This window comes from Oncorhynchus mykiss, chromosome 2, assembly GCF_057628025.1.
Source record: "Oncorhynchus mykiss isolate SJ-2025 chromosome 2, ASM5762802v1, whole genome shotgun sequence".
Lineage (NCBI taxonomy): Eukaryota > Metazoa > Chordata > Actinopteri > Salmoniformes > Salmonidae > Oncorhynchus > Oncorhynchus mykiss.
This window is the reverse complement of record NC_143023.1, coordinates 23,583,047-23,605,829: the sequence shown is the minus strand read 5'-3', so window position 1 is coordinate 23,605,829 and position 22,783 is coordinate 23,583,047. Positions and strand designations below refer to the sequence as shown.

The following is a 22,783-nucleotide window of genomic DNA, read 5'->3' as shown; positions in this document are numbered from 1 at the left end:
TAATGCTATGTTTACACTTACACTTTACTCAGAGCTGCCTGCTACTGTATATTGGCAACAAAATATTGTCACAAGAGTGCAAGACTATCCAATTGACAAGACTGATTCCTAATAAGTTAATTAGTAGCAACACCAACTTTGTGGTTCTTCATAGACATCATCCCCACCACACCCAACCAACACCAGTTACTCAGGTACAGAAAGAAAAGAATGAAATAACTTGAGGTCAAACGCAAATCTCAGATTTATTATGCCATGTCAGTGATCACTTAGCTTGCCACATCAACAGTTTGTCTTTGTGGTAGGCCTGCTACTGTATGCACATTGCTCAGATGAGGGTCTGTCGACAAAGCTGAAAAAAGCAGAAAGCTGTGATTTGCATTTGACCTTTGTGTGCAAAAGTATACTCTTTATTCTTATATATCCAACTTTATTCTTACCCAGTTTCCCCCATTCAGGCCCCGCCCAGTGGCTGACTTAAACTAAGTCAGTGTTTTAATACCACCTTTAACTGTTACATTTAGTCAATGCCCAACTTTCACCAGCAGGAAGAAGGCAACCAAACAAAAAACAGAAGAAAACAGGTTCATTTTTACCTTTTCTTTTTCTTGTTAAATAGTAATAAATACATGAGATGCAGTGGTTTATTTTTTCCATTTTTTTCTGAAGCAGGAGGGTTAAAAAGTTTCATTTTTATTTATTTATCTGTCTGTCTGTTTGTTTTCTTTAGCAGCAATCCGAACATGGTTGAAAGTGGAGATAGCAGCCGAGAGAGAAGTAGTTCACTTTTTTTTGACTTGATGGCAAACAGCACTCACAGAGTGTCGTGAAGGAGGGAGGGAAGGGGAGAACAAAAGACAGGAGTAAGAAAAGAGGCCAGAGAAGTCAGTCACGGGGGCTGTAGGGGTAAGGAGGGCATGAAAGTGTCCCCTCATAAGTATGTACTCCTCCCTCCTGCTATATATTGCCCCCCTCCCCCCTCCCTTCCAACAGAAAAATGGGGCAGAGGAGAAGAGAGCGAGACAGAGAGAGCAAGCAAGATTTGGCTTAGCATATCCAGTTACTCCAACCCAAAATGTGTTACGTTTCTGTAGTTTATGGTCCAAAACAAAATTGAGTAAGAAAAGACAGAGAGAAAGACAGAGAAAGAGGGTGAAAGAGTCTGGTTAGATGTTGAAGTAGAAGGCAGACATTTTTTTTTTTTAAACAACAGGGAAGCATTTTGGTTTTCCTTGTGGCAAAATGTTTTGTTGTTTTTCATTCTTGAATCACTTCCTCCTTTTGTGTAGAAGTTCTGTTCCCCCTCTCCTCTTGAAAGCGTCTCACTTCGTCAAATGTTTCAGCCTCCTCATCGTATAGTTTCTCACTGTGTGGTGACTACGGTTTTTGTCATTTGCTTCATTTCATTTCTATGATCTGTTTCGTAGTTTCAGATATATAAGCCAGTGTCAAGCGAGAGAAGATTGGAAACATAAAACAAATAAATGTAACAAAAGTGTGTGTGTGTGTGTTTCGGGGGTGAGATATACTGAACTGAAAAACAAACTAAAAAAGACCCTAGTTTGTTTGTTTCTCCGTGTATGCACAAGTGTTTACTGTCCGTCAGCGGGAAAAAAAACCTGTATAAATTAAAATGAATAAATAAACCACCTCTCAATTTAGCGCTCTTCCGATCTCCCCGCTTACCCTCCTCCTCATGTAGTGATGTTTAATAAATAAAACATGTACAATTAAACCTAGACTTCAGAAAAACTAAACAAAAACAAAGAAAATAAAAAAGATTGAAAAAAAATAGCATAAGGGTACTCTCTCGTGCCTCCCTCTTCTAAACCAACAATTACCACTTTTCAAACCATTCATTTACCTTTGCGGTCTTCATTCCAAAAAACAACCCAAACAACAAAAATCTCGCTGCAAATCTTTCCTTAAATCACATAAAATCAAATAATATAATATTAATAACAATAAAAACAAACTTATCTGAAACTTTCCATTCCAACTACTGAGCCCCGTTTCTTTCCTTCAACAAAATAAAAACAAAGAAACTGAAAAAAGGATAAAAATGGTTTCAAAGCCTTCCCTCTCTTACTCTCCCTCTCTTACTCTCCCTCTCTTACTCTCCCTCTCTTACTCTCCCTCAACCTTCTCCCATGCAAAAACAAAACAAAACTCCTTTGATATTTCACAAGGTTGTCTCTGTAACTGTATGTGTGGCCGTATTTGTTCCAAACTCAAGAGTGTATACTGTGTATGTATGCGTGTTGAAATTGTAATGTTGTCGTTGTTAAAATTGTATGGCTTTTGGAATTTGTTCAAGATTTATCAAGAGTTGGCCGTGTTCTGACCACCGCCTCCTCCACTGCCGCACACACCCATCATGGTGGACTCCTCAGAGTCCGGCCTCCCCCCACCGCCCCCTACTCCCCTGGGTGGGGGCCCCCCGGTGAGCATCCCGCCCCCGACCACGCTACCCTGGGGAGGGTTGTTATTGTTGTTACTTCCCGGGTAGCATGGGGGGATGTATCCAAGCCCGGAGGCAGCGACCAAGCTGTCCTGAGAGGCTGGGGGCTGGGCCAACTGTTGCTGAGAGCCGGCGGGGGGCGGCTGGGGGGCCATGACCGTCCTAGTCCGAAAGGCAGAGAGGCCCAGGTGGAGGTTGGAGGAGCCGTACTGGCTGGAGTCCAAGCTGGATGGGGGCGGCATGATGGAAGACTGACCCAGATGGTGGTGGTGTGTGAGGCTGAGCTCGATGCTGTCCGGCATCTGTGGGGAGGAGATGGGCATCAGGGGCTGGCCCTGCTGGCCCTGTGAAGCCTGGCCCTGGGGCTGGTTCCCCTGCCCAGTCTGCCGCAGGCCCCGCCCGTTGCCGTGGTGACTGCCGTAGATGGGGTGCGGGTGGTGTGGTTCCATCATGCCCCCGACGCCACCGCCTCCCAGGAAGTGGCGCGAGTGCTGGGTGGCCGCCGGCTTGTGCAGCAGCAGCTGGGGGTATGGGGGATCGCCAACGCTACTGCCGCTGTTGGACAGGGGACCCATGCCCCCCTCTCCCCCCGGCCAGAGGCGCAGCTGCTGCTGAGATGGAGCCTTGGCAGTGGGGGGAGAGAGAGGTCATCGTTAGAAACAGAAAACGCAGCATCTACAGTACATCATGTATAGAGGAAGAACATGTTGTTCCATGTGATGAGATCTGAGACATCAGAGTGAGGTCAGATTTAAACCGCTCACCTGTGGACTCTGCATCTCATAGTCTGAGTGAGTAACTGCACTGTTGTAGTACCGGTTACTGTACCGGTAATTCCGGTTGTCATTGGAAGAACCGCTAGATCCACCTGGACAGAGGGAGTAGGGGAGGAGAGACGGAGTAGGGGAGGAGAGACGGAGTAGGGGAGGAGAGACGGAATAGGGGAGGAGAGACGGAATAGGGGAGGAGAGACGGAATAGGGGAGGAGAGACGGAGTAGGGGAGGAGAGACGGAATAGGGGAGGAGAGACGGAGTAGGGGAGGAGAGACGGAGTAGGGGAGGAGAGACGGAGTAGGGGAGGAGAGACGGAATAGGGGAGGAGAGACGGAATAGGGGAGGAGAGACGGAATAGGGGAGGAGAGACGGAGTAGGGGAGGAGAGACGGAATAGGGGAGGAGAGACGGAGTAGGGGAGGAGAGACGGAGTAGGGGAGGAGAGACGGAGTAGGGGAGGAGAGACGGAATAGGGGAGGAGAGACGGAGTAGGGGAGGAGAGACGGAGTAGGGGAGGAGAGACAGAGTAGGGGAGGAGAGACGGAGTAGGGGAGGAGAGATGGAGTAGGGGAGGAGAAGGGGAAAAGACACTCGGTCAGTCAGAATACACAATAGTTGTGTTACGTCATCATACTGACAGTCCATCACTGCTGGGACCATAACCTGTTGCTGAGCTGCTGAACATGGTGCTGTAGCTAAGATGACTAGCTGTTGCCATGGTGAATGGGAGCTGTAGCTGTGGCAGAGGAGAGGCCGCTGAGGCTGAGCTGTTGCTATGGTGACGGTGTGCTGCAGGCTGTAGGGACTGAGCTGCGGCTGAAGTGACTAGGAGCTTGTTTCTATGGAGACTGTGTAGCTGTTGCAGAGAGTGAGGGGCTGTAGGGGCTGGCTGAGATGTAACATTGAACCACCATCACTATGACGCAGTAGACTGCAGTGTTCCCCCGAAGACTATGTAGGTGGGAGGGATCTCCCAGACAAGATCCTTTACAGTACTGTACTAACCAACATGGCTTCAACGGACTTTGAATAGCTCTCAATCTAAGGAATCTTGGTGTTTTTCACAAACATAGGAGATAATTATCTGGGGGGAAACACTGCAGTAGGAATATGGGATCAAATAGGCTGCCAATGCTTAGTTTGCTCTATTGAGGTTTGACCTCTGCAGTGGTTTCTGCTAGATGTTTCCCCATGCAGTGGACTGTGACTTATGGTAAGGGTATACTGTATACTAACTGCTGTGTCCCGTACCGGAGCTGGAGACGGAGCTGGTGGTGGAGGTGGAGTGGCTGTGGTCCATGGCCGGGCTGGTGGAGGTGGAACTGCTGGTGTTGGTGCCCTCGTCCGTCGTCTTCTTGAAGAAGTTGTGCTGCAGCGCATAGAAGGGCGTGATGCGCGTTTTGGGGTCGTAGTCCAGCATGCGCAGGATCAAGTCCTTGAACTTCAGGTAATCGCAGGGAGCGTGCCCCTGCTCTCCGCCCCGCCTCCCGCCAGGACCCCCGGTCTCCACCCCCAGGATCTCATGGAGCCGCCGCGTCGCAGGAGGCTTGTACTCCTGAAGAGGGGGATAGAGGGAGTGAGGGAAGGGGGAGAACAGAGAATATGGATGTGGGGAGGTGCAGAGAAACACTTGAGTTCTCATTTTCTTTGAGGCAGTTTTAGTGACGTTTAGTTATTATTATGGTTGAATTTCACACATGCAAGCATGCCTGCTGTTATGACGGTGAAATGGTTGATGGTCAGTAGAATGCATATTATGAATGGATAGACTCACTATTAGGCCTACGTTATTTACATAACACCAAGCCAGTGATGAGAAGCTGGAATAAAGCTGGAATGTTGAAACCAACATGTATCCTTACATGGTCTCTGGTCTAACTAAAGACCATCAGTTCCTAGTCCTACAACTAACAATACGTTTTCTTATCCTGCACTATATCATTCACTTAACCCCTAATCATCTAGTGAAAATACATGCCAACACCCATAGGTGTAAACCCGTGCTCACACACCCACACAGGTGTGCCTGCCTCTGGGGTGAGATGGCTGATCCCCCACCATCTCCAATCCCTTTTGGACAAAGTTAATTAACCTCTGATCCAAACTTTTCTCCCCCTCTTTCTCTCACCTCCAACGTAACCCAGGCCTCTCCCTTTGTTCAACCTCCACCTTCCACCTGCCTCCGCTGCTCCTTCACCTCATCCCTCTATCTTATTAAGGGCTATGTAATGCTTCTGATACACAGAATAATGGAACGATAAGGACCACCTTTTTAGACGATTAGGGAAAGTTAATGACGAGGGGTTGTATGGTTTAGATGATGATGACTGGACAGGAAGATGCTGAGGACTCAGATCTCCTTCCTAAGAGTGGGAGTTTAGGTTGGAAAGGAGAAAAGGGGGAAAATACCGCTTCTGCACAAATGACTTTCCAAAATCAAGCTAACCCTCATCCACCTCGGTTTTCTACCCATCTCTCTTTATCTACAGGTAAATGGTTAATACAAGTAGGAAGTTCGTAGAGATGCTACCTCTAACCTCTGACACCAGGGTCAAATTCTTTCCATCCCCCTAGTAGTTACGTTTAGGTTTGGAGGTAAGAGCAAGGTAATCTGATCCAAGATTTATGGGGTGACAGGAGAACTATTGCGTTGTGAGTGACAGGAGAACTTGAACCTACTGCGTTGTGAGTGACAGGAGAACTTGAACCTACTGCGTTGTGAGTGACAGGAGAACTTGAACCTACTGCGTTGTGAGTGACAGGAGGGATGTGGTTCGGAGATGAGATGAGAAGATTAAGTAAGAGCAGAGTTTTACTCACGGAGGCCGAGGGGTAAAGTACCTTCTTTATGTCCTTGTTCTTCTTGACGGTCCACAGACCGTCGGACAGCTTGTCAAAGTACTTCCGTGCTTTGGGAGCCTGATCCAGCATGTGGTTGGGAGGGACCCCCAGCACCTCCACTATCTTATTCATCTGATCCACCTGGAGAGAAACAACAGGACAGGTCAGGGACAGATTCGGCATCGACACCCAATGCTGTGTGTGTTCTCACAGCTTACCTCGTTGGAGCCGCTGAAGAGGGGTTCTCCCGTGTGCATCTCCACCAGGATGCAGCCCAGGGACCACATGTCAATGGCCAGGTCGTAGGGCATGCCCAGCAACACCTCCGGAGATCTGTAGAACCGACTCTGGATGTACTGGTAGATCTGCGGTGGGGGAGAGGATGGAGGAGAGGATGGAGGGACAGAATGAGGTGATGTAAGAAACAAAAAGAGGTGGAGAGGGAGAGAAGAAGGTAGGTAGAAGGGGCGAGAGGACAGAGGAGGGATGGACAGGTAGGGGTGAAGTAAAGAAATAAAATATATGACCAAAGAAGAGAGCGAGATAGAAAGACGAGGGGAGAAAATGTGATGAGAAAAGATAGAGGTATTAGCTCCAGTATGTTGGTTACAGCAGAACAGAGCTGTGGCCCTTTAATAACATTTCTAATCTAAATTAGAGCACACTCACTGGTGGAGGGAGACAGGATGGTGGTGGAAGTGGTGCAGTGACACCGTTTATCCACACGGGGGCAGGCCAAGCTGAGTAGAAATATCTAAACTGGGTGCAGCAGAGCCGCTGGGATTCTATACTTGAGCACTGTAGTGAGGCCCATTTCCTCATCTTCCCAAGAGTCCTCAAAGACGTGCCGTGAATGCCAGTTCTTATTCAACCTGGCAACGGCCTCCCTCCATAGCTTCCCTCTCCATGTCTATTTACCCTCTGCAGAAAACTGAGCTCATTCTCTTTTGAAAAGGAGACCGAATCATCATCTGTGGGCTATTCTCTCCCTCATCCATCCATCCGTCTACCCCACCCTTCTCTTCTCCCTCTTCCTGAGATATCCAGAGGCATTAGCAGACAAATAATACAATGTTTTAGAAAAGGTTAATATACAATGAACATTTATCTGGTTTACAAAATGCTGTCTCTTATTAATTCTACCTCTACCATTTCCTATCTTCCCCGGCGTCTCTCTCTGTCTATCCCCCCAACAGCTCCCTCCTCTCTCCCTGCCCCAATTTTCTTCTCTACCCAACCTCCCCCCCAGCATCTAGAGGGGATATAGCGTGCATTAAGGTCCTACTATATAAACCACAGTCGACTGCTGATGTATGCATTGGTTTAAGTCAATCTTAAATATAACACACAGGAGCATGCAGATGCAGAAGGATCCATTGGGAGTGGTGAACTGCAATACACTGATTTCAGGAGTGGACTGTGTATATTGATGTGCTTGGTAAGGTGTAGTCCTCCCTCCCCTTGCTTCTCCCTCTCTCCTAGCCCAATGGTGTTCTTTCCTCAACACCCTCCCCTGACCCCCACCCAACACATGCATTGGGTTCATTATGGTCTTCTATATCTTTGTGCTTGGTTAGTCAGCTAGTCTCCTCACCCTCTGGCCTAGTTGACAGGAGCTGCCGAAGTCAACGATCTTGATGGCGCTGCGCTTGGGGTTGCACAGCAGGATGTTCTCGGGCTTGAGGTCGCAGTGGATGATGCTGAGCTCGGGCGTGGCCAGGAACAGCAGCGCCGTGCACAGCTGCTGGGCAAACTTTCTGGTCAGGTTGAGAGAGACGCCGCGGAAGTTGGTGTTGCGCAGGAGGTCGTACAGGTTGTAGGAGAGAAGCTCGAACACCAGGCACAGGTGGTTCCGGAACATGAAGTGCCTCTTCAGGTGGACTAGAGGGGGAGAGGAGGGAAGAGGGGGAGAGGAGGGAAGAGGGGGGAGGTTAGTAGGGGAAACAGTATATTGCAGTAACCTATCTGGGTGCTCTGCTCTACATGGGTAGTGGTTGAGGTGACTTCCAGAGTGACAGTGTGCCCTTTGAGTGGAGAGCAAGGTGCGTTGACCACATGGAAAACAGCTCGGCCATATAAACGCCATCTATTATTATATTATTGTGTGTCAATCACCTCGCTCAGCGCTATAGGAGCTTAGTGAGGTAGAGGTGATTCTGTGACAGGTTTATCATTGCGAAGGCTACTGGATTGATATGTATGTAGCATGAAATGTATACATAGGGAGATATGAGAAGTATGGCATTGGTCTATATTTCAATTGAGATGTTAAATGTGGAGCAGATTGCATGTGACAAGTGAGGCACAGTCAAAGAGGCACAGTATGAACTCATTTTAGTAGATGGTATACAATGCAATAGTGTTAGATCATAAGTGGGGGCTTAAGGCAGAGTGTGTGTGTCCTCACCTATGTAGTACTTCATCTCGGTGTCGTGTTTGTTCATGAGCTCCAGCAGTCGCAGCTCTATCTGGGCCTGGTTCAGGAAGGCTTTCTTGTTCTTGATGATCTTGATGGCCACCCACTCCTGCTCGTGGTGGTCATATGCTTTCACCACCTGCGGGATGCAAAAGGTCACAGGTCAGACAGGCAGCCATGTTGTTTGTAGTATATGCAGGTGGTAGGGGCCAAGGGAAAGCTCCTTCACCAAACAAAATACAGTCATTATCCCTCTCCTCTTTCCTCTGGCCCACAAGAGCAATGACCCGTTTATTCTCCTCACGTCTGTAGACATACTTCATTCATCCCATGTAACTCTTCACCTTAAACTTTGGAAGTGTTTCTCCTCTCTTTTCTTCCATCCTCTTCTTTCTCCCTCCTCCCCCCTGACCTATCCTCCCCCTAACCCCTGACCTATCCTCCCCGACCTATCCTTCCCCCTGACCTATCCTCCCCCCTACCCCCTGACCTATCCTCCTCCTACCCCCTGACCTATCCTCCCCCTACCCCCTGACCTATCCTTCCCCCTACCCCTTGACCTATCCCCCCCTACCCTATTCTCCCCCTACCCCCTGACCTATTCTCCCCCTACCCCCTGACCTATTCTCCCCCTACCCCCTGACCTATTCTCCCCCTACCCCCTGACCTATTCTCCCCCTACCCCGACCTATTCTCCCCCTACCCCCTGACCTATCCTCCCCCTACCCCCTGACCTATCCTTCCCCCTACCCCTTGACCTATCCCCCCCTACCCTATCCTCCCACTACCCCCTGACCTATTCTCCCCCTACCCCCTGACCTATCCTCCCCCTACCCCCTGACCTATCCTCCCCCTACCCCCTGACCTATCCTCCCCGACCTATCCTTCCCCCTGACCTATCATCCCCCCTACCCCCTGACCTATCCTCCCCCAACCCCCTGACCTATCCTCCCCTGACCTATCCTCCCCCTACCCCCGACCTATCCTTCCCCCTACCCATCCTCCCCTTACCCACGACCTATCCTTCCCCCTACCCCCTGACCTATCCACCCCTTACCCTATCCACCCCTACCCCCTGACCCATCCTTCCCCCTGACCTATCCTTCCCTATCCTCCCCCCACCCTCTGACCTATCCTCCCCCTATCCTCCCCCGTACCCAATGACCTATCCTTCCCCCTACCCCCTGACCTATCCTCCCCCTATCCTCCCCCGTACCCCATGACCTATCCTCCCCCCTATCCTCACCTATACCCTCTCTCCACTAACCTGTCCTCCCCTGTACCTTCTCTGTCCACTGACCTGCCCGAAGGAGCCCTTGCCGATGAGCGAGTCAATCTCGTAGCGGTCCAGCCACTTCTCCCCGTTCTTGACGATGTAGTCGTAGTTGTCGTCATCGTAGCCATCGTTGTACACCTTCCGCTCCTTCTTAGTGCTCGTGTCCTCCGGGGGCACCTGCTGGGCACGCCGCTTCTTCTTCGTGTAGTACACCTGGACACGGAGGAGAGGAGATGGCGAGAGTAAGGGCCGGGTGGGAAAAGAAAAAGAGGGGTAAATCACTGATATTTCTCATTTTGCCACACTACTGTTTGGCTAGATCTCGGAGGACCAAACTAATGATCAAACTGATATCCTTCACTTGTACATCAGTTTATGCTAATGCAGTTACATATACCTAGGGTTGAAAAACTGGTAACTTTCCAACTGGGATTTCTGGAAAACCAGGGACATTTGGGAAAGCAACCAGAATCTAATGTTTATACCAGGGGTGTAAAACTAATTTTGCCCTGGAGGCCTCATTCGGTCTTCATCGAGGTCCGGAGGGTGGCACTTAAAATTGCTTATACTTCCTCGCTGTCAATATTTGCAAAAAAAATGTCTGATGTTCCCTGACCTGCTAGCTTTCATTTTGGTGCTAAGTGAGCTGGACAGTCAAGAAACTGTATGAATGTAAGTCCATTATCAATTCTACACAGTTTTGATTTTGTTTTAGTTATTTAGTCATTTGAAAGTATATTGAAAGCCTCCCCCCAACAAAAATAATAAAAAACACAAATAAAAACATTTTTATTTTACTCAAAGCACCCGTGAGCCGAATTGGACCCTCGCGGGCCGGATCCCAGCAGGTAAGCTGTGAGGTGACGTTTCCTGGAGATTATGACTCCTGCAGCCGCAGAGTCCTGTAGGACCTGATGGCTGGCTGACACACACACTCCACTCACCTCATTGATGTGCTTGTAAGTCTTGATCAGATCGACAGAGAGTTTTCTCAGCGGGGCGCTGGCGGGATCTCTAAAACTTGGGGGGATCCTCCTCTGCAGTATGGTCGCATCAGACAGCACCTGGAGGGGACAGGTGGTAAGGGGAGCCCCAAAACTGTCCAAGACATCCCTGCAGTATTCTAACTAGCGGTTATAAGAACTAATGTAAGTAAAGGTACAATACAATGAGTGGAAGGAGTAATTTCCAATGAAATAACTGGGCATGTTTGAGTTAACCTATGTATACAGGCAACACTGTTGCCTAGCCACAGAACAATCTATCAGTGATGGTGGTTGTAGTTGCTTGTCAATAGAGTACAGTACCAGTCAAAATTTTAGAACACCTACTCATTCAAGGGTTATTCTTTATTTTTACTATTTTCTACATTGTAGAATAATGGTGAAGATATCAGAACTATGAAATAACACATACGGAATCATGTAACCAAAAAAAGTGTTCAGGAAATCAAAATATATTTTATATTTGAGATTCTTCAAAGTAACCACCCTTTGCCATGATGACAGCTTTGCACACTCTTGGCATTCCCTCAACCAGCTTCATGAGGTAGTCACATGGAATGCATTTTAATAAGGCACATCTGTTAATTAACTGAAAGTTAATTTGTGGAATTTCCTTCCTTCTTTAATGTGTTTGAGCCAATCAGTTGTGTTGTGACAAGGTAGGGGTGGTATACAGAAGATAGCCCTATTTGGTAAAAGACCAAGTCCATATCATGGCAAGATCAGCTCAAATAAGCAAAGAGAAACAACAGTCCACCATTACTTTAAGACATGAAGGTCAGTTAATGTGGAACATTTAAAGAACTTCGAAAGTTTCTTCAAGTGCAGTCGCAAAAACCATCAAACGCTATGATGGAACTGTCTCCCATGAGGACCACCACAGGAAAGGAAGCCCCAGAGTTACCCCTGCTGCAGAGGATAAGTTCATCAGAGTTAACTGCACCTTAGATTGCAGCCCAAATAAATGCTACACAGAGTTCAAGTAACAGACACATCTCAACATCAACTGTTCAGAGGAAACTGCGTGAATCAGGCCTTCATGGTTGAATTGCTGCAAAGAAACCACTATTAAAGGACACCAATAAGAAGAACTATGCTTGGGCCAAGAAACACGAGCAATGGACATTAGACCAGTGGAAATCTGTCTTTTGGTCTGATGAGTCCAAATTTTAGATTTTTGGTGCCAACTGCCGTGTCTTTGTGAGACTCAAAGTAGATGAACGGATGACCTCTGCATGTGTGGTTCCGCCAGTGAAGCATGGAGGAGGTGGCGTGATGTTGCTTTGCTGGTGACACTGTTGGTGATTTATTTAGAATTCAAGGCACACTTAACCAGCATGTCTACCACAGCATTCTTCAGCGATACGCCATCCCATCTGGTTTGGGCTTAGTGGAACTATCATTTGTTTTTCAACAGGACAATGACCCAAAACTCACCTCCTGGCTGCGTAAGGGTTATTTGACCAAGAAGGAGAGTGAGGGTGCTGCATCAGATGACCTGGCCTCCACAATCATCCGACCTCAACCCAATTGAGATGGTTTGGGATGAGTTGGACCGCAGAGTGAAGGAAAAGAAGCCAACAAGTGATCAGCATTCCTCATTAATCTGGTTGAGAGAATGCCAAGTGTGCAAAGCTGTCATTAAAGCAAAGGGTGGCTACTTTGAAGAATCTCAAATATATTTTGATTTGTTTAACACTTTTTTGGTTATTACATGATTCCATATGTGTTATTTCATAGTTTTGATGTCTTCACTATTATTCTGCAATGTTGAAAATAGTAAAAAATAAAGAAAAACCCTTGAATGAGTAGGCGTGTCCAAAATTTTGACTGGTACTGTACGTGATACTGACGTGTTTGAGGTTGTGGATGTATAGTACAATCCAACAGGTTGGTCAGCCTATCATTATGCCCATTCAGTATGTGATGCTAATACCTACGTTCACATGATGAGTTGTGGGTGTGTATAGCGTCAGTATAAGGGTGTGTGTGTATAGCGCCAGGTTGTGTGTGCATAGCATCAGGGTGTATGGTGTGTGTATAGCATCAGGGTGTGTGTGTGTGTATATAGCGTCAGTATAAGGTCAGTTCCTAAACAGAGTATTATTCTAAACAGAGCGTTAGAGGAGTGTCCTGTGAGGGCGTTAGCCGCTGGGTACCTGCTGCTGTTCAGCCATGGAGTGGATGTTGCTGAAGGAGGGGTGGCTGTGCTGGCTCGACATGGTTGGCTCAGCGGGGGAGAAGCCCAAGGCGGCAGGCTGGCAGAGGGTAGAGGAGGGGGGCTTGCATCCTGAGCTGCTTCCACCTTCACAGGATAGACGTTGAGATGGAGGGAAGGGGGAGAAAGGACGAGAGAGGGGGAGATGATTTTATAAAAAAAATACATTGACATTAAGCTTCCTAACTCATCATACATACACTGGCACTGCCGTGGGTGTGGGCACGAGCACTGCACTGCAGAGGAAAAGCACACATGTGCTCTCTCACACACCCTTCTTGGCTGTTCTTTGAAGTCACACACATACACCCTATCAAGGATGTAGAGCAAGAGGGTGGGGTGGCTACTTAGTAGGGTACCACTCCACAGGGCCATTTAGCTCCCTGCCAGAAAGACCACACAAATAATGGTGGAGTGAAATATCTCTATGCAAGAGGGTGTCCTGTTTCAGTAGAAAAAGCATTAGCGCAGGTCAACCTGACAAACCCGGTGTGTGCGTGTGCGTGTGTGTGTGACATAGAGAGAGATAAGACCTTTGTGGAGGTCAGTAGTCCACATTGTCACACCTCAAAACCAGGAGGGTATTTCCAAGCAGAACTCTTTCGCTCCAACTCCTGCTTTTATATGAAAAGAGAAAGGAGAGGTGGCTTCTTACAAGATATAGAAGATGAAACTTAACCCAACCATTTTTGTTGCTGAATGTTGTGAGCATTAAAATCTTCTGATTCTGTCAAGGTAGCTAGCAAAGATGGACAACGTGGGTTAGAGCGTCAATGGGACAAACCACTGTGTGACAAGACTGTTGCATCATCCTACAAAAAAATGACGAGTCACTGTTTAGTGTGCTGCTTTGCTTCGTCATTAAGTTCCACCAGACTGTTTTTTCTGTCAGAATCCCAGGTTCAACTTGACTGAGATTCTCTGCAGTCTTGAGACTTTGCTTTGCCTGCAGTTTGACTGCAGTCGAGCTAAAATCATGGCTGGAACACAGCAGGCTTGGTAAGAGCAGTCGAGGGTGGTATTGACAGTGCCGCACGCTCAAGCCTGATTTCCACCAAAGCCAAGACCACAGCAGTTTGGACCGCTGGCTCCGGGTAAACCTTGGCCTCTGCAGAATCTTGAACTCACTCACTTAGCTAGAGGTGGGCTGGTCGCTTGTACAAAAACAGAAAACCTCCACCAGAGGCTCAGCAAACCAGCCTGGAAACTCATTCCACTGGCATTCAACATAGGAGTCAGACCACGCTTTGACCTAGTTGTGGATGGTGGAAGGTTTACAACAAGATGTCCATCCTGGTTGTTCTAAGTTAAAGTTTGAATCAAATTTAAGTTCAGACCAGGGTTTCCGTTAGCCTGTAATATGGCTTTTTAGCCAATAAAAAAAATTAAGAAAAGCTGGTGAATAAAATTGGTGCCGGCCAAAACATTGCAAAATAATGCTTTTTAGCCAATTCATTGATGGAAATACACTTGACTGGTCATGCTTATCGGTCTATTAGGTTCATTTGCATAATTCTGTGGAATTCAATTTAGCGCATATACAGTACATTCGTTATGTATCATATTTACCACACGTACAGCATAAAAATACAGAGCGGAAAATCTGAAAACATATACTTAATGGTTGGAAACATCAACGTTTTACTACCTATGAGGCATGTCTTACTTCAAAGTAGCCTAGTGTTATATAAGTATTCATACACATAGCTCATATAAACAAAGACATTCCGTCGTAAGAACACATACACCCCCTCTATTGGTCGGATGCTCAGGATAAGGCTCTGCTGTGCACCAATGGGGCTTCTGCTCTGGCTAGAGCAAGGCCCGCCTCCAACCCTCCGACCAGTCAAGAAGACCGAAACGACAAGACTCCACCTACTTTATTCTATGTATAAAAATGAATGTAACCGTTGTATAGGCCTCTTTTTCACCTGGCTCCTTGCCGAGTTATGTGAACTAGGTCCGTGCACGTAAAACTGTCTTTTGTTACAACTGAAATCCACTCTGTCCAGCGTCCGTGATTTGGTCTCAACTCTCCAGTATTGTTTACACTAACAAAACTTGGTAGCAGAGTTTGGTTATTCTTGAATTCGATCTATTATAAGTTAGCGTGAGAGGACGAGACTGATCACGGCTAAAAAAATCAGACGGAAGAGTGACTTCCCCAGCCATTCATCTTGCCTCAGGAAATCTGATCGGAGCGCTCTATATAAGGTGAGCAGAGCCCGTTATATCGAAATCTGCATATTGTATTATAGCCTAAACCAAATTTTGATCAGAAAGTACTGGGCGTGAGTATGAATCGGTGCCCAAATTTTTTACATAAGAACCTAAGACATTGATTAAAGATATCTTGTTTTGTAAAAAAAAAATATATATATATATATATATATATATATATATATATATATATATATTCTTATTAATGGGCCTATACTCAGTTATTTTAATAGGAATGTGTGAATTGTGATTGACCAATGTGTTAAATTCCTCCAGGGACCCTATTTGTTCTGAAATCTGCATAAAAAACTGTCCTAATTATATATGTATTGGGTTGTGTATAGAGGTGACGTTAAATAGTGGCTGTGTTTTAACACGTAAAGGACACAATTATGGATGTTGGAAATTCAATGAGAATTTCATACGAATGAATGAATTATAGATGAACCGAATCTGCAAGTAAAAATGTCCTATTTTGATACGTTCTGTACTATCGAATAAGGTCTTGTGGAGGTGTGGTTATAGTTGAATGATAGATGAACCGAATCTGCAAGTAAAAATGTCCTATTTTGATACGTTCTGTACTATCGAATAAGGTCTTGTGGAGGTGTGGTTATAGATGAACCGGATCTGCAAGTAAAATCTCCTGTTGATACATATAACATCGAATAGGTCTTGTGGAGGTGTGGTTGGATTGAATGAATCTGCATGAAAAATGCCCTATTAAAAAAGCTGTGTATTATTTAATAGGTTTCGTAAGAGGTGTAGTCGAGTAGATACAGGATATGTAAGTTTGGCGTTCCACAAGACAGAGATCGGGAATGAGGTGGCTATTGCACATCAAACAATAAACATAATATGAACCAGAGTTGACATTCCATGATTTGGAGATGGGGGAAATTAAATTGAAAGAAACGTTTGTCGCGGAGTAGGTTGGGATACGTAACTGGGCTATTAGGCACACGTGCTGATAGACAAAGCCACCTTAGTATCGAATGGCCGTGCAACTTTGATTGACAGCAGCCGGGCTGGAATACTGATTTTCGTTTTTTTCATTCCTGTTGATATTGCCTAAAGTTTAAAATTATTCTGACAATTGCTATAGAATCGCTGGAATTTACTGATATAAGTTTATAAAGGAACTTACTGAATTGTTTCTAGAAAGTATTTAAATAAGCCGCCGAGCTTAGTACAGACTTTGTTTGACAGACGCTAAAAGCTACACACTGATTTTTGGGTTTTTCTATTCTATCCATATTTCCTAAAGATATATAATTATTCTGACAATTGCTATAGAATCGCTCGAATTTACTGATATAAGTTCATAAAGGAATTTACCGAATTGTTTACAGAAAGTATTTAAATAATTCACTGAACAACTCTTAGTTGTCTAGAAATTCTATCTATATTTCCTAAAGAGCTAGAATTACTCTGAAAATTGTTATAGAACCGCATATATTCACTGATATATTGTTCCAAAAGGAAATCGCCGAATCATTTTTAGAAAATACCTAAACGAATCGCTGAACAAATTCAAATAAAATACCGGAGAAACAGACAAGTGGCGGGCGTCACATACTGATAACCCCCTTTGTATGCGAGGGTGTGGGTAGAAGAGATAAGCCATTGCCAGTACAGCAGTACATCTAAGCATACAACGATAGAAATAAACACCACATAGTAAGGATTGAATATACCTAAATAACGCATTATACACATTATCAGACGAACTGGATAAAATGTCTGCAGCTACCATGCCCAAACTAAAATTCAATGAATATTTAGATCAGAGTATGATTGATAGAGCGGGAGGTAAAGAACAGTATGGGAAAGTGGAGAAAGTGTGGAAAGGATTACGGATAAGATGGACACAAGCAGGTTATTTTAGCGGAGGACCACCTACAGGGGGGAAACTCCAAGATATGCAGACAGAATTAGAGGACGCAGTAGAGCATGCAAAAGCGAGTGAGGCGGAGAGAAACAAGATACACAGGTTCAAAAAAGTAGGTACAAGAGAGAGAGAGAGCGGAGGGGGAGCTCAAGATAGGTACATGGGCCATACAGGAGAGTAGGAGGGTACTACCAAAAAACACACCAGACATGATGTGCGTGGCTATTGTGGCGTTGGGGGATGTTAAAGCTCCGCCTGAGAACTTGCCCACGGCTCCCCCTGTGGCCGTTTCTCCCTCACTATATCCACAATTGACAATGGAGGCAGTTCAGCCCCCGCCATACTCAAAGGGACAAAATCACCGGAGCCCGTCACACAACCCATTCCTGCCCAGGGCACCTCCCACAATACAGGCTCCAGTTCTGAGAATAGACCAAGGGGAGTTAAAAGGGGAAATTACCCTGGGGATAACGGCTGGCCATATGGTATGTGAACAGTTCGAAACTGGGATTCCAGGAGCAGGAGACCTCCCCCAGGAACGGAGGCCGCAATGCTCCTCTGTGAACTCTCTCACCTCTGAAACCAGAGGACACCTACAAACAAGATTAGATTCAAACCACTTCTATCAGACGGATAGGGAGGACTGTCATCAGAACATGGATATCGAAAACGAAGAAGAAATTGACATGGTGCTCACCCCAGCTCCGATGGGAGCTCCAAACGTGACTAAGATGCAGGAGCTGCTGAAATCATCAATAGCTTGAGCTAAGGAACTCAGGGAGCTAATAGCTAACCAAGATAACAACAGAGAGGGAGCCTACCGTGTGGAAGGCATAATGAGAGGAACAGTAACCAAAGTTACCGAATCAATGGGGTCCGAAACACTCCGTCGGTCCTCCAGAATTGCTGACAGAAGAGAGCGAGAGCAGGAGATGGCAGGACAGTACCCCCTGCGACCGACACCAGGTGATGCACACACTGTGGAGTACCAGCCCTGGAAAATGACTGATTTAACAACACTGATGGGACAGATGCCTAGCCTACATGGAGGAGCTTCAGCGTGGCTACTTCAACTGCAGACACTTACGTCAGGCCTGCAACTCTGCCTAGGAGACATGAAAGCACTTCTAGCAAGAGCCACCGACAACGGAACCATGGAGGCCCTCATGACAGCAGCTGACCTTGGATGGCGGGACCCAACACTGCCCATAGATCACTTCCGTACCAGATTATGGGAAGTTCTACGGAGAGCATACCCTACAGAAAGAAACCATGCCACCTTATCCTCCTTCACAATCAACCCAGGTGAGCAACCTGCAGCATACCTGGACAGGGCTAAGACCACATGGAGATCGGTCCACGAAGAACCATTCGATCACACTGATACCACACTCAGCATGTGGAAGGAAATGGTGGTCAACGGGTGTCCTGGAGATGTTAAAACCAAACTCAGAGGAACGGTAGGGTTGATTGCACTTCCTCTGACCCAATTCAATACCCATGTGCACCACCATGTGACCCAGCACAACAAGGAAAGAGGGGGTGCTGAGAGCCAGGTGCAGTCCCTCCAGGTACAACTCCTGAAACTCCAATTGAAGGAAGCACAACAAGGAGAAAAACCTAAGAAACAGATGGTGGCGGAAGAAACGAAGGAGCCGGGAACCAAAACAGACATCTCCCAAATAGTGGCCCAGACTGTCTCTCAGATGATCCAACAGCAGGCAGCCTCACTCACGGCCACTAGGGGGGCCCAACCACCCCAATACCCTCCCCCACAGCAGTATATCCTGCAACAACAACACCCAGTATGGGCTCGACGGGGTCCCTACACTGGACAACACAGAGGGGGAAACTACCAGTGTTTTAACTGCGGAATTCCCGGTCATTTTGCCAGAGATTGCATGAAACCACTCTCCCCGCAGCAACAGCAATGGAGAGCAAGAGGAAGTGGGGGAAACCCACCTCTGCAACATCAGCAACCAGGACCCACACCCATGCATCAGCAACAGCCAGCATACAACCACCCAGAATCTAGCCACATGCAGCAGGAGCAGCAAGACACCTGATCACCCAGTAAGAATGAGGATGCCACTCCTGCCGATGACCACACTGTCTGAAGCCCAAGAAGTGTACTGGCTAAAATGCCTACCCACAGGGCCTGCCACCCCTCACATCCAGTTTAAGTTCAACCAACTGAAAGCTCAAATCTACACTCTGCACCCATATAAGACTCCCCAAGCTGAGATCCATTGCACACTCAATGCAACAGAAACTGATGACTGCCTCTACACTGCAGACTGGGACGAAGACATGATGCACCTGACCCCACCTATCAGGTGTTGTACCATTGGGTGTGGCCCAGAGGGGGTGGCAGCACCGGTCATCCTACGATCAAGGAACCTCCATGCACAAACAGATCTATCAGCGGCAGCAGCTCTGACTGCACCTGACTACAAGAACAAGTTCCATTTGGATGTTTCTGAAAGGGAAGGATTCACCTCATCCGTCCTATTCCAGAAACAAGAGGGGGAGAGAAGGGTCTTGATGTACTACTCTTCAAACTTGACCACATTGAGGTAGGACAGTCAACATGCTCCAGATACGTTGCTGCAGTAGCAAAAGCTATTGAAAAAACAGCTCACCTCGTGATGTCACCCTTCAATCAGCCATCATCCCTCAACCAGCATCGGCCAAATTAGCTGAAATCATCGGATTGACGCAGGTCCTCATCAGAGGAAAAGGAAAGAATGAATATCTATACAGACTCAGCCCATGCCCATGAAGCAGGCCACACTGATGGACCCAGAACTTTTATGAGAAACACATGGCCCCACACACGAAGGCAAACTAAAGACCCTCCAAAAAGGCCTCGCACATCTGGTGGCACCCTCACATAAAAAATATGACTGACTTATTTTATGACGATGATTTATTTTGTGACGAATGCAATGGTTGTGACAGACACAACCCAAAGAAACCATATCGAACACCAATGGGCTCATACTTAATACCTAATGCATGTTTTCAGGATATTAGTATAGACTACACCGACATGGGCCCCGAAAATTTATCTAAAGGCAAACTCTATCTCCTAGTCATAGTAGATAGGTTCTCCAAATGGGTAGAGGCAATACTAACAAAAGGGGAGGATGCTAGGTCAGTCTTTGAGTGGCTACAAACCAAACTAATACCCAGGTATGGCATCCCAAGACAAATCAAATTTGACAAATGGCTTACATTTAACAAACACCTGAGACAGGTGGAAGAAAGATTTGGCATAACCCACAGATTTGGATCTGTGTACAGGCCCCAATCCCAAAATCTGGTGGAACGTCAAACCAAAAGCAAAAGCTAAGATAGCTAAAGTATGTGCCTCATGGGATAATGACTGGTAGAGTCATGCATGGTCCACCAAGGGAGGGAGGTCATATGCCCGCCCTTGATGTACAACAAATTGTAATGTCTAATTATGTGAAAAAACTGACGGATCTCTCTGCAGCACTCTCTACCCAGGTTCACAAGGTCCAGGAGGGGGAGCTGCCGGGGGACACGCCACTACTGAAGGTAAAGGTTGGTGACGGGGTGAGGGTTACAGTCCACAAGAGAAAGTGGCTGGAACCCAGGTGGACTGGACCGTACGAAGTGAAGGAGGTTACTTCACACTCAGTCCAGGTCAAAGGTAAATCAGGCACACCTTGGCACCGCCTTACACATTGCACCCCAGCCCCAATTCCTTCTAGAACACTGACTGAAGTCAGAGCTGATTTGAGCGGCCTAAATTCGATTCCAAATGAAGACACTCCTTCCTCAGGTGATGCGGCATCAAACTCCGCCTCCCCTGAGAAGGGAACCTCGCCCAGTTAGAGGGAAATTTCTCCCTCTCTGGGTGAGGCTGGGGATATCTGGTCCCTTATTTGTGATATTCCTACTGATATTTGGAGTAACCCTAGGACTTTCACATGGTTAATTGAACAACTATTTCACCCTGCCACATCACGTACACCAACCCCTACACATGTCCCTAACTCCTTTCCTGATATCACTCCCTCCAATCACTCCCGTCCCAAACGTAGCACTACACCTACAGACCCACCATGCAAACCAGACAAGGTTAGGAGCACCACCTTATGTATACCCACGATTGCAACCGCCACCTTTCTGCTATAGTTTTCACGTCTAATAGACGTGAAGAGAGGGATTTGTTATATAAGTATTCATACACATAGCTCATATAAACAAAGACATTCCGTCGTAAGAACACATACACCCAGCCACAAGACTGACCCCCTCTATTGGTCGGATGCTCAGGATAAGGCTCTGCTGTGCACCAATGGGGCTTCTGCTCTGGCTAGAGCAAGGCCCGCCTCCAACCCTCCGACCAGTCAAGAAGACCGAAACGACAAGACTCCACCTACTTTATTCTATGTATAAAAATGAATGTAACCGTTGTATAGGCCTCTTTTTCACCTGGCTCCTTGCCGAGTTATGTGAACTAGGTCCGTGCACGTAAAACTGCGGGACAAGATATCTCTGACTCATTAAAACTGTCTTTTGTTACAACTGAAATCCACTCTGTCCAGCGTCCGTGATTTGGTCTCAACTCTCCAGTATTGTTTACACTAACACTATCCAAAATTAGACCATATTCCAGGGAATTATTTTAAATCAACTTTTCTTACACTGTCCAGTAGCCAAAGGCACAATACTAGTCACATTTGCAACCAGTGCTAGTTGTTGCATATTAGATTTCCCTCTTTCTTAAATTTCGAACAGATTTTTCCATCTCTGTCACATGAAAACACTCGTATGTGCTTTACGCTTTTGCTAACAGTCTTTCCTGCGAATTGCATTATGGAACCAACATTCGCGCGTAGCCTACTACCATGTGTGCTTTGCTGCGCTTATAATGTGAAATAATATTTTATCAACATTTTAAGCTAAACGTTCTGATCGGTTGCATCAGACTCATTTTCATGTAGCCTAGGTATACTGGTTGTATGAATTTGGGATATATTGTTCCACAACTGTCCCAGAGTCTGTTTGGAATGGGCCATTTCTTTCTCGACAAGCTGACCGATAAACTTTTCCACCATGGGGATAGTAGATTGACAGGCTAGTGATGTTGCTGTTCGTTACTCTTCTTGTTCTTGTTGGAAAAGTAAACGTGCAGTTATTCTAACATCTTCAAAGTGCACGTCAGAATCCAGTAAGAAGGACACACATCGTTGCATCCTCGACTTGCATGTTCTGTTAATATGAATGACCATCGTGTAAAATGTGATTTCTGTCATTCTGAGGACTGTGGGTGGACTCCCTGATCAGGTTACGCACCCAATACATGTGGGTCTGGTAAATCTCTCAACTGTCTGGTCAATTAAAAATGCTGCCGGTCAAATGTCAAGACAGGGAAATGATGTCCCTTAACTTATAGTCTGTCCGTCCCCAACTCTGTTCTTCCCTCCAGATGTGAGGAAGATTAAACAGAGTACATGGTGCTCCAATGACCTTACACTACTCAACAGCACCAACAGCATGTCCTGTTCAACGGTTTGGTTACTTTTAGTGCAAACCCTTTCAACACATCTTACAGTGCAATGTCCTAAATTGCTGATGAAAATCTCAACCACTGTGCTAGAGTCCTGCAAAACCAACACATTCATTGCACGTCTCCAGTAAAGTGCAG

At 46.5% G+C, this 22,783-nt stretch overlaps 1 protein-coding gene and 1 long non-coding RNA gene across 10 annotated transcripts in view; one reads left to right on the top strand and one right to left on the bottom strand.

Moving 5' to 3' along the window:
* Positions 1-409: 409 nt before the first annotated feature.
* Positions 410-22,783, bottom strand: part of LOC110538803 (dual specificity tyrosine-phosphorylation-regulated kinase 1B) — a 127,330-nt gene continuing 104,956 nt past the window's right edge. For 2 of the 9 annotated variants that reach the window (XM_036943224.2, XM_036943210.2), the window contains exons 2-11: positions 12,931-13,076; positions 10,712-10,831; positions 9,792-9,980; positions 8,483-8,630; positions 7,670-7,956; positions 6,294-6,440; positions 6,055-6,216; positions 4,471-4,789; positions 3,226-3,329; positions 410-3,084 (exon numbers count right to left, since the gene is read on the bottom strand). In XM_036943224.2, coding sequence (XP_036799119.1) covers positions 2,323-3,084; positions 3,226-3,329; positions 4,471-4,789; positions 6,055-6,216; positions 6,294-6,440; positions 7,670-7,956; positions 8,483-8,630; positions 9,792-9,980; positions 10,712-10,831; positions 12,931-12,993 — 2,301 coding nt within the window. In that variant the 5' untranslated portion in view covers positions 12,994-13,076 and the 3' untranslated portion in view covers positions 410-2,322. Of the gene's footprint in view, positions 3,085-3,225; positions 3,330-4,470; positions 4,790-6,054; positions 6,217-6,293; positions 6,441-7,669; positions 7,957-8,482; positions 8,631-9,791; positions 9,981-10,711; positions 10,832-12,930; positions 13,077-13,522; positions 13,594-22,783 lie in introns of those variants that run through there. The other 7 variants (XM_090193497.1, XM_036943213.2, XM_090193499.1 and 4 more) reach the window with 4 other exon arrangements.
* Positions 14,903-21,666, top strand: LOC149984919 (uncharacterized). The gene is made up of 2 exons (XR_016485305.1): positions 14,903-15,203; positions 20,600-21,666. It is a non-coding gene; the product is annotated as an uncharacterized LOC149984919 (long non-coding RNA).